The 11643-nt window shown below is 45.3% G+C and overlaps 1 protein-coding gene across 20 annotated transcripts in view; it reads right to left on the bottom strand.

Annotated features, from left to right (window-relative positions):
* Positions 1–11643, bottom strand: part of MADD (MAP-kinase activating death domain) — a 40972-nt gene that overhangs the window by 6064 nt on the left and 23265 nt on the right. For 16 of the 20 annotated variants that reach the window (XR_825508.1, XM_010842382.1, XM_010842383.1 and 13 more), the window contains 5 exons: positions 9587–9695; positions 8881–9001; positions 8673–8778; positions 7867–7977; positions 5391–5498 (listed from right to left, as the gene is read on the bottom strand). Coding sequence is in view for 19 of the 20 variants with exons in the window: in XM_010842382.1 (XP_010840684.1) it covers positions 5391–5498; positions 7867–7977; positions 8673–8778; positions 8881–9001; positions 9587–9695 (555 nt within the window). In the remaining variant the exon portion in view is untranslated. The other 4 variants (XM_010842399.1, XM_010842400.1, XM_010842397.1 and 1 more) reach the window with 3 other exon arrangements.

Raw genomic sequence — 11643 nt, 5'->3', positions numbered from 1 at the left:
CTGAACGGCTGGGCACGCGTCCATCGGAAGGGTTGCTGGCAAGGGGAGAGGCCAATGAGAGGAGCTCGTGGGCCCGGAAGGAGGCCCGCACCTCACCTCAGGGTCGACTGCCTCTCACACGTTCTGGAGATAAGTGCGCGAGGCCATCTCCCGCCTCTACCTTTCAATCTTAGGAATCATCTCTTTAGTGATGGGGCACAAAGGCAGGGGACTGGGGCAGACTTAACCCAGGAGGAAAAAAAAGGGACATGAACACATTTCCTAATCTTGGCTAAACTCCAGTTCTGCATAGATTCTTCTCAAAAATTAATTACACAGTGACACGTGGACACTGCTTAATGCAATAATAAAAACTATCCAGCACAGGATGGTATAAATTCAAAGGCCAAGTTCTCCTCCACAGGCCACAGTTCTCCTCCTCCTCTTTCTTGCTCAACGTTCTCCCACAGGCCAATGAATATGTCCATCTGCCTTCAGTTATGGAGGAGGCAGTTCAGCACCATGGGAAAGAACACCGGTCTAAGATCTGACTGCCTGGGTTTACGTTCCGGCTATCACCTTACTTAGCTGTGTCACCTTAAGCAAGTTAATCCGTGTCTGTATGTCCTCATGTATAAGATGGGGACAGCTATAACTTCATGGAGTTACTGTGAAGATTAAGTAAGTTAATGTGCATAAAATTCTCAGAATAAAGCCAGGCACATAGAAAGTACCGAAGACTCAGCTGCTATACCAGTGATACAACTGTGATGTAGGAAACAGAATAATAATTCTGACGACCATTCTGATGGTCCTCAAACGTTCCTGCATAGGAGACTTGTCTTCCTGAGTCCTGACCTTGCTCTGTGTTGGTGTCACACTGGCAGCACCTCAAACTCATCCTGGACTCCACATCTCTTGGGCAGCTCCTCCCTCTAAGCTCCTTGAGTAACTGGCATTTCTGTCCCCCCAGCTGCCTGAGCCAGGAATGAAGGTGTGATGTGAGACCCCACCATTCTGCCCCAAACACCCCAGGACACTCTTCCCCTCCCCTACTCCAGCCATTAAGTTCTAACTCTTCTTCAAGTCTTAAGCGCAAAGATCACTTCTGGGCATCACCCACAACGCCCAGGCCCTCTGCTATGTATCCTCATGACATCTGCCCCCCAGAAATCTCTCATAATGCTCATTATCCTTTAGGACACTGGGTGTTTAATTACCTGACTTTCCCAATGGCTTATCAACCCTATAAGGGCAACAGAGACCTACCTCCCTGATTCACTACTGCAACCCCAAAGCCAGCAAAACCAGCAGAGTGCCTGGCTGTAATGTGTGCTCCCTAAAAACTGGGTGAAAGAATAAGGAACACACGACTATCAGTTTAATCTACCTACATAAGACTTTACTGGAGTTCAAAAGCCCGAGGAAGAAAAGGGCCAGAGTAGCTGAGTGGGAATTTAGAAACTTGAATTCTACTGTAGCTGAACTCTGTGCTTCTCTCGATCTGAAAGATGGAGAGAACTACTCTGCTTTGCATAACCCTTTAAGAACATCATGTAGGGCCTTCCCTGGTGGTAGAGTGGATGAAAAGCCGCCTGCCAATGCAGGGGACATGGGTTCGAGCCCTGGTCCGGGAAGATTCCACATGCCTCGGAGCAACTAAGCCCGTGCGCCTAGAGCCTGTGCTCTGCGACAAAAGAGAAGCCACTGCCATGAGGAGCAGCCCTCGCTCGCTGCAACTAGAGCGAGGCCATACAGAAACAAAGACCCAGAGCAGCCGAAAACAACTGATTTTAAAAGAACGGCGGGGAAAAGACACTGAGAAGAACACACAATTTCTAGGCTAGAGACACAAAGGTAGCGACGTGTCACACTCGTCAGTGCTGGGGGAGGGGTAACTGGTGTAGTCTTTGGGATGGCAATGGCAAAATCTATCAAACTGTAAATGTACCCAGTGGACACCTGTGTCTGTATGGCTGTGCCCCTCTGCTGTCCACCCAAAACTACCACAACATCATTAACTGGTTGCACTACAGTGCAAAATGAAAAGCTTTTAAAAAGTTGTAAACATATGTAAGCTTGATCCAAAAATGTCTTTTTTTTTAATTAATTTTTATTGGCGTATAGTCGCTTTACTAATGCTGTGTTAGTTTCTGCTGTACAGCAAAGTCAATCATCTGTAGGTATAGATCTACCCCCTTTCTTGGATTTCCTTCCCATTTAGATCACCGCAAGCATTGAGTTCCCTGTGTTACACAGTAGGCTCTCCTTAGTCATCTATTTGACCCAGAAATTTCACACCAAGAATCTATCCTATAGAAATTCTCATGTGACTGTGCGAAGATTTATGTTCAAGGATGACCAGTTAATCCTTGTTAAAAAAAAAAAAAAAGTGGGAGGGACTAGTTAAATACATCATGGCACATCCAGAGAAAACCTAACGGTTGAGCCTCCATTTAAAAAAGACAGATTTCTATAATATGGAGACATACTATCAATATATCTATGATACATTAAGTGAAAAAAGTCAAATTATATAATAATATTTGTAATCTGGTATCACTTTTAGAAACACTGAAATAAAATTCCATATAGTAAGCTGTATTCAAACAAATACGCATTTTTTTTTAAATCTGAAGGGATTCACACCAAATTCTCTAACAGTGGTTACCTCTGAGACATGGCATTGGCAGGAAGTGAAAGAAAATTTTTACTTTTTACTTAATTCACTTCTATATGGTTTGAAACATTTCCAGCATATACTCTTACTTTTGTAATTAAGATAAAAGGCAATAAAGGTGATTTTTAAAAAGTCTTTGCAAATTGTTATCCAGCTGATCACACAGCCAGCAGCCTGTGCTGAGAACGGTTAACTCCGATAGCCTCACAGTAGCCAGGCGCTGACAGAGTGAGCGCGGTGCCCATGCTTTGCAGTACAAGGCGGAGCATCTGTGAGTTGACAGACCCACCCCAAGCTCCACCGCCCTTGTCTGAGGCTCCTTGTACAGTGGTGGGAGTGGGTCCTACACGTCAGAGAATCCTCTTTAGAAATTTACTCTGCTGCAGGTGTCTGAAGTAGCCCTCAGCTCCAACAGGCACTCAGACAAATTCTATCACTTCAAGGGGACATGAACACAACAGCCTTCTGAGCTGCATCACATGTACGTTTCTGCTGCAGAGCAGACACCCCACCAATATTTGCTAGATTACCTCTTCAAAAAGCTGTGACTGTGAAAATCAAATTTGACTGAACCAAAAGGCAACAGGGTGTTAGCTAATCTCACTGCTTTACAGAGGAGCTTTACTTGGCCCCTAAAAGTACTGAGAAAGAATCTTAGCCATTTTAGAATTAAAAACACAGAAATGAAGAAAACGTGGCCAACTTCCTTCATAATACTGGATTAAGAAAGGATTTTTATAGCTATGACTTAAAATCCAGAAGCCAGAAAATAAACGACTAATTAATTCAACTACAAAAAAAGTTAAAAAAAATTCTGCACGACAAAAAATACCATAAATCAGAAAACTAATGCAGAGCAGAGGCCAGATTCCCACGTGTGAACCCTCTGACCACAAGCAGAGAGCTGACCATACGAGGCGACCACCTAGTCTTCTGAAATACTGAAACCAAAACTGAACAAACCTCCAGACTGAACCGCTAGTGTGTACAAACACAAGTGACAGAGGAACAGGCTACACAACACTAAGGAGATGCGATCAGCAAAAAACCTAAAAGGTAAGATGGCCCCTCCACAGGCCTATGCTTTCCAACAAAATAAACAGCAACACGGAAGAGAAACTGGATGTTAAGAGATACTTTAGAGTCACAGCAACCAAAACTATAAATGCATTTTCTCTTTGACCCAGCTATCCCACTTCCGGGAACTCTTAGATGACGCTTCCTTTCACGCATGAAATGAAGCAGGCACAGCATCACCCAGAGTCACACTACTAACAATATAAAAACCTGGGCGAAAACCAAGGGTGTATATATACTGACTGGCGAAATAAAGTACGGTCTAGTCACGTGGTGGAACACCACACGGCTGTAAAAAGAATGAGAACATTCTTTTTCTACTGATACGGAAGATCTCCAGGATATGTTTAAGGAAAAAAAGAAAAAGGTTCAGATCAGCAGATATGAAGTGCTACCTTTATGTCTGTGGTGTTGGAGAAGACTCTTGAGAGTCCCTTGGACTGCAAGGAGATCCAACCAGTCCATCCTAAAGGAGATCAATCCTGAGTGTTCATTGGAACGACTGATACTGAAGCTGAAACTCCAATACTCTAGCCACCTGATGCGAAGAGCTTACTCATTGGAAAAGACCCTTTTGCTGGGAAAGATTGAAGGTGGGAGGAGAAGGAGACGACAGAGGATGAGATGATTGGATGGCATCACCGACTCAATGGACGTGAGTTTGGGTAAACTCTGGGAGTTGGTGATGGACAGGGAGGCCTGGCGTGCTGCAGTCCATGGGGTCGCAAAGAGTCAAACACGACTGAGCTAGTGAACTGAACTGAACCTTTATGTAAGAGTAGGAAAATAAGAATTTATGTTTATATTTTATTGTGTTTGCATAGAAAACCACTGGAGGACATAAAGTGGTTATAAATAAAAGTGGTTGCCTACGAGAGGAAGGGGTGAGGTGGTTGGAAAACCGAGTGGAAGGGGATAAGAATGAGACAAGACTTGCCAGTGTATACCATTTCATGTTGTTCTGACTTATGGACAATGCGACCGTATCATCTACTCAATCTATATGTAAAAGACAAGACAGGTAATCGTCTATTACATTACTTATTTGCATAAGAGCCTGACAATTAATCCATCTAGTCAAGGCTATGGTTTTTCCAGTAGTCATGTATGGATGTGAGAGTTGGACTATAAAGAAAGCTGAATGCTGAAGAATTGATGTTTTTGAACTGTGGTGTTGGAGAAGACTTTTGAGAATCCCTTGGACTGCAAGGAGATCCAACCAGTCCATCCTAAAGGAGATCAGTCCTGGGTGTTCATTGGAAGGACTGATGTTGAAGCTGAAACTCCAATCCTTTGGCCACCTGATGCAAAGAACTGACTCACTGGAAAAGACCCTTATGCTGGGAAAGATTGAAGGTGGGAGGAAAAGGGGACAACAGAGGATGAGATGGTTGGATGGCATCACTGACTCAGTGGACATGGATTTGAGTTAACTCCGGGAGTTGGTGATGGACAGGGAAGCCTGGCGTGCTGTAGTTCATGGGGTCTCAGAGTCGGACACGACTGAGTGACTGAACTGAACTGAAAATTAATGATAAATGGACCATGAAAATGAATAAGTGGGGAAAAATATTCTGGCATCCGTTCTAGGAGTTTCTTGTGACTTTCAAATGACTTTCAAATGTCCCTCTGGGCATGAACCAGCAGCACCTACCTCCATGAAAAAGATATCTCCATTCGTGTCTGTCCCTGCATGTACCACGAATGTCTGCTTCTTCATGTGCCGGCTGCCACTGGACCGGATGGAGAGATCGCGTCCATTCTGAGGAAAGAGAGATCCTTCAGCAGTCTGGGCCCAGAATCCCCCATTCAGCAATTCAATTCCTATCGGTCTCCTTAGAGAAGCGCCATCTGCTGGCCACTGGCCACCATGGACGTGTTCACAAACTTCTTGGTCTCAGGATTCTTCTAACATTATTTTATGACCCCCAAGAGCTTATGTTTTTGTGAGTTAAATTTATAGATATTTACCATATTAGAAATTATCACTGACAAAAGTTTTAAGTTTTTATTAATTCATTTAAAGTGTTAGTCGCACAGTCGTGTCCAACTCTTCGTGACCCCCACAGATTGCACAGGCTGCCAGGCTCCTCTGTCCATGGAATTCTCCAGGCAAGAATACTGGAGTGGATAGGCATTCCCTTCTCCAGGGGATCTTCCCCAACCCCAGGGATTGAACCTGGGTCTCTCACATTGCAGGCAGATTCTTTCCCATCAGGGAAACCCAATTCATTTAAAAGGAATTAGTAATTCATTAATAAGGTGGTGCAAGTGGTAAAGAATATGCCCGCCAATGCAGAAGACACAAGGGATGCGGGTTTGATCCCTGGGTCGGGAAGATCTCCTGGAGGAGGAAATAGGCAACCCACTCCAGTATTCTTGCCTAGGAAATCTCATGGACAGAGGCCTGGGCTACTGTCCATGGGGTCGCAAAGAGCTGGACACGACTGAGCGACTAGGTACAAGAGTACAACAATAAATCCACTGCATGGTAATATACATAACATATACTTTTCAAATAACCATATCTCTCAGAACAAAAAAAAGTGAAGAGCAGCATTATTTTGCATTTTTGCAAGTTTCATTAATGTTTGGCTTATTAAAAAATAGTTGCATTCTCATATCTGCTTCTACATTCAATCCATTGTGACATGTTGCTTTGGCAGAGGTATATTAAAGACAACCTGACTTCAAAGATATCTATCTGGAAAAGGGAGGAGTATTCTACCAGGCTTTCCATATGTATATGTATATTCTTCTCTGATGCTGTACCAGAACCTCAAGTAGTTTCTTAAGCTTAGTTGCAATGTGGGATCTGAAAACACATCAGTGAACACTTTGTACTTTGCTACAGTGCAATCCATTTGTATGCTTGACACTTGGAGTTACACTTGGAGTGGTTAGTTGAATTTTCAACACCACACATTGAGCATCTGGAAAATACTGGTTTTTCAAGTTATGAAGCTCTTTCAAGTGCTGACACATTTCATGACATAATATAAAAAAAATCACATTCATTAATTCCATCACCAATCTTACTAGAAAAGTCTTTAAAATACTGGGAAGCTTTGAGCACAAAAGTCTGCTGAGAAAAATAAATAAATAAATAAAGTCTGCTGAGTACCCAAGTCCAAACAATGATAGTTTGTTAGTCATTCTTTCAAGTGAAAATGATGTCCCATAAACAAAGCTGCCAGTTCACCGTGCAGCTAAAATTGTCACAAACTGCTTTTCCTCCAAATGATCATTGCATTTTGGTTTGAGGCAGAAATGCTCTATGTGTATTTCTCATTTTGCCACACAGAATATTAGGAAGATGTATCATCAATAGTCAGATTTAAGAAAACTGATGATTTTAACTGCTTCATCGAGGACACTCGCAAGTCAACTGGCTTTTCATTTTCTTCCTAACCGAGAGAGTACAGAGGTGGGGCCGCCAGCATGCTTTGGTGCCACTGTCTACACTGCATTAAGGCACCAGCGGTTTTTACCCACTACTTGCTTCTGAACCATTAGTGTGCATGTCAACCCAGTGAAAAAGGAAATAACATCTCAGTATTGTCAAGAAAACAGGATTCACCTTGTGGATCCAGAAGGGTCCACAGACCACACAGATGCTGAAAAGGCTGCACTGGGACGGTTTCAGTGCAGAGACTCCTATCACAGAACAGAAGGGCAAACGCCTCATCTAGAGGCCAAGCCCTATGTTCAGAACTGCTGCTGCTGCTAAGTCACTTCAGTCGTGTCCGACTCTGTGCAACCCTATAGACGGCAGCTCACCAGGCTCCCCCGTCCCTGGGATTCTCCAGACAAGAACACTGGAGTGGGTTGCCATTTCCTTCTCCAATGCATGAAAGTGAAAAGAGAAAGTGAAGTCGCTCAGTCGTGTCCGACTCTTAGCGACCCCATGGACTGTAGCCCACCAGGCCCCTCCATCCATGGGATTTTCCAGGCAAGAGTACTGGAGGGGGTGCCATTGCCTTCTCCGATGTTCAGAACTAGGAATTCTGAAAACATCTGAGCCAAGAAATGAGCTACAGGGAAGCCTCTCCGTTAGGCCTCGGGGCCCACGCCTAGGCAGCTGACCAGTGCGATGGAAGGAGCCTGAAGAATGGCTGAGACGTGCTCACCAGGTTGGCCAGCTGGTCAAGGACTTCATTGATTTGCTGACTGTACACAAGCCCAATATGGGACTTTCCCATCAGGCGCCTCACCTTCTTCCGGATGTCATTCTTATTTACCTGGAAAGCCAAAACAGAACCTCAATAACCAAGAGTGACTGCAGGGTATTCTCTCCACTGGATCAACTCATGTCTTCACATTAAGAGAGGCCGGGAGAACAGGCGGAGGAAAAACTCAGGAACTCATTCTCAAAACAACTCTCTTCTACCCACCAGGTCCTTTCAGAACAGGACTCTTCTACTTGGGAACACAGTTCTCTCCCACCACTATAAAAACCAAATATAACCAAGTCAAACTAGAATCTGCCATTCACTGCTTTTCCAATGAGTAGTGCTTTTTACATCCACGGGAAAGTCAATATGATGAAGGACTAGTGCTGAAAAGTAAATTCTGAACATCCTTTCTAAGGTTTCAGAATCTACTACTTGAAAAAACATTCTCTTTCCACTGAATCCTCTGGGGAGTTCGACAGGCATCCTAAAAATATTCAGCAAAGGAAGCCCACTTAAAATTCAAAAGAAACAAACAGCACACCGTCATCCCTCACCTTTACAGCACTCCCCAGCTGTACAGCAGCCTGGCTGCTTCAGGGAAGGGGATAAATGAGCTGCAGAGAGGCCTCGGACCTTCAGTGAGGAAGAGGGCCCTAGCAGGACGCCCTGACTGCTTCCAGACTGCCCCAGGATCCAGGCAACAGGAACAAGCCTTGTCCTCAGCATTGGCAGTAGCTGGATGTAAGCAGAACTGACACTACCTTCATCAGCAGCATGTAGGAGATGAGGTTGTGCAAGAGTGTGGCCAGCAGACGGTCTTCATCGTCCTCCAGGCGCTTCCGGTCGTGTTCTCCCAGGGACAGGTACCTGAACGGGAGACCAGGACACGTCATCCCCCAGGTGGGAGGATGCAGAATTAACGGGGAAGGGGCCAAATTTGCCTTTTCCAAGGGTTTATAGACCTCACACCTGTCTATCATTTCCTGGGGACCCTGGTCCATGCCCATTCCTTCTCTCTCCAACATCACGGCATCTAAGAACGCGTCTTCCCAGAACTGCATTTGGTCCCATAAAGTAGAACGCTCTTTGCCTGTGTGGAAGAGAGGGTTTCTTAGTGGCTTATATAACATATAAAGAAGGCGGCTGCCAAACTAAGATAAAGAGTAACTTCCAGCAAAGAAGGGAGTCTTTACAAATTCCAGAGCAAAGGAAACATCAGACTCGCCACCCCAGATGCAGCATTCCTGCCACCAGCCCCGGCTGCCTCCAAGTGAGGCCCAGCCCCTCCCGAGGAGGAGGGATGAACAGCACACACAGAAGGGTGGTTACTTATAGAAAAGGTCTCCATAGCAGCGTCCTCTAACTGGTCCCACATCGATCCTTTGTCCCTTCCTGCCAGTTTGTGAGCAGGAAGGACCATGGTAGCAAGGAAGTAAAAGAAGACAGAAAGATAGAGACTGTTGATTAATACTGGACTTCAGTCTCTCCTAGCGTTCTCCCACTGCCTTCCTCTCTCCAGACCCAGACAGTCGCCGGCTTCAGATATAAAAATGCCCTTTCATGTCCGCACTGAGATCAGCCAACGGCCACGCAGCTACTTGTCCGGTGCCACCCTCTTCCCTGGCTGAAGCCTGCTTCCTTCCTGTGCAAGAGGCCTTCTCGGTCTGTTTCTCACCTAGGAGTCCCTCGTAGAGGTAGACTCGCTGGCTGACGTCTTCAGAAAAGCGAACTGGGCTGCCCACCAGCTTCTCCTTCACACTTGGCTTCAAGCTATGGGCTTTACCCTAGACAGAAGAGACAACAGGTCAGCTGCCGAAGCACCAAGGGACAGGCGCAAAGGAAACCAAGCAGCTTATAAAAGAGGCTCACACACTGGCCACCATCATTAGCCACATGTATTCCAGTAGCCCTGCCTTTGCCACTCTGCTCACTTCAAACAGAAGTCACTCTGGGACTTCCCTGGTGGTCCAGTGGTTAAGAATCCACTTGCCAATGCAGGGGACACGGGTTTGATCCCTGGTCTAGGTAGAATCCACATGCCACGGGGCAACTAAGTCCGTGCTCCCTAAAGCCCATGCACTGCAACTAGAGAAAAAGCCTTCACTCAGCAAAGACCCAGCACAGCCAAAAATAAATAAAAGAAACTTTTTTAAAAAAGAAGTCAATCTGATAAAACTGCTTTCGGTTACTGCCTCCCGAAACAGGTAATCGACCTTTCATTTTTACTTATTTTTACCTCCTTTCGTTTCTATAAGACTCTTTGCTCTTAAAAATTAGACAAATTCTCTGTAGCAGCGTGACACAGAGAAAGAACACTGGGTTTAAACTGAGAATGACCAAGAATCAGATTCCTGCCTCTTGCTAGCTATGTGATCTTTGGTACAAAACTTTTTAGCTTATAGAACAGTCTTATGGACTCTGTTGGAGAGGGAGAGGGTGGGAAGATTTGGGAGAATGGCATTGAAACATGTATAATATCATGTATGAAACGAGTTGCCAGTCCAGGTTAGATGCACGATACTGGATGCTTGGGGCTGGTGCACTGGGACAACCCAGAGGGATGGTATGGGGAGGGAGGAGGGAGGAGGGTTCAGGATGGGGAACACATATATACCTGTGGCGGAGTCATTTCAATATTTGGCAAAACTAATACAATATTGTAAAGTTTAAAAAAAAAAAACAAAAAAAAAACTTTTTAGCTTCTCAGACTCATTTTCTTCATCTGTAAAAGGAAGGTTATAATACCCACTCAACAAGACTATTCCAGGGATAAAATGAGAAAAGACATATAAATCACTCAGTGTCTGGCACACGTGTGTGCATTAAGTTGCTTCAGTTGTGTCCAGGCTCCTCTGTCCATGGGATTCTCTAGGCAAGAACACTGGAGTGGTTGCCACGCCCTCCTCCAGGGGACTCTTTCCAACTCCCACGTCTCATACGCCTCCTGCACCGACAGGCAGGCTCTTTACCCCTGGCGCATGGCTGGTGTTTGACAAATGTTAATGTTTTCTCTCTTACCATCTCTTAGAAATATCTTCCCACATAAAAACAGCACTTTATCTGCCATTTGCACAACATTAGGCTTTCTGTTCATTTGGGAAAGATTTTTAGCTGGGGAAGGGGTAGCTCTCACACCCATTTCACAACACGTGAGGCAGCACAAGCAGAGAAGCCACTGATCAGAGGCTCCTGGGCAATAAATGCCTGATGAGTGTGTCCAAACGCCACTGCCTGGTTCACAGCCAAAGACTTCGTTCAGGGAACCGTATTAACTTAATATAATGCCATTTCTTGCCAAAGCAGCCTATTTTTTTGAGCCAAGAAATTTAGGTAACTGCTCTCGGCAACTCAACCGCAGGAAGCGCCCTCGCCCAGAAGCACAGGACAAGTAAGAATCTGTCCCGGGAAGGTGCCAGGAAAGGGAGGCCACAGCTGAGCGGCTTCTTGCAAGACAGCTACGGCACAGCATGTACCTCAGCTTCCAGAACAGAAGCACACTAGAAGGATTTAAGATGCTCTTAATTAAAAGGGTCTGTTTAGACTCAGGGCAAGTTACAGTGCATGAGTTTGAATGGCTCTGGTGCCTACCCCTACCCCCCACTCTGGGATATCACTGGCTCTGTCAGAAGCAGGGCTACACAAGGCCCTGGGGTGGGAGTGATCGCCAGGGCTGCATGATTTATTTCATTTAAACTTCCTCTCCCATTCTCCCCACAGACCAAAGATGAGGAC

Source organism: Bison bison, unplaced genomic scaffold (assembly GCF_000754665.1).
Source record: "Bison bison bison isolate TAMUID 2011002044 unplaced genomic scaffold, Bison_UMD1.0 scf7180017864178, whole genome shotgun sequence".
Lineage (NCBI taxonomy): Eukaryota > Metazoa > Chordata > Mammalia > Artiodactyla > Bovidae > Bison > Bison bison.
The sequence above is the reverse complement of the archived record's forward strand: the minus strand, read 5'-3'. Positions and strand labels throughout refer to the sequence as shown.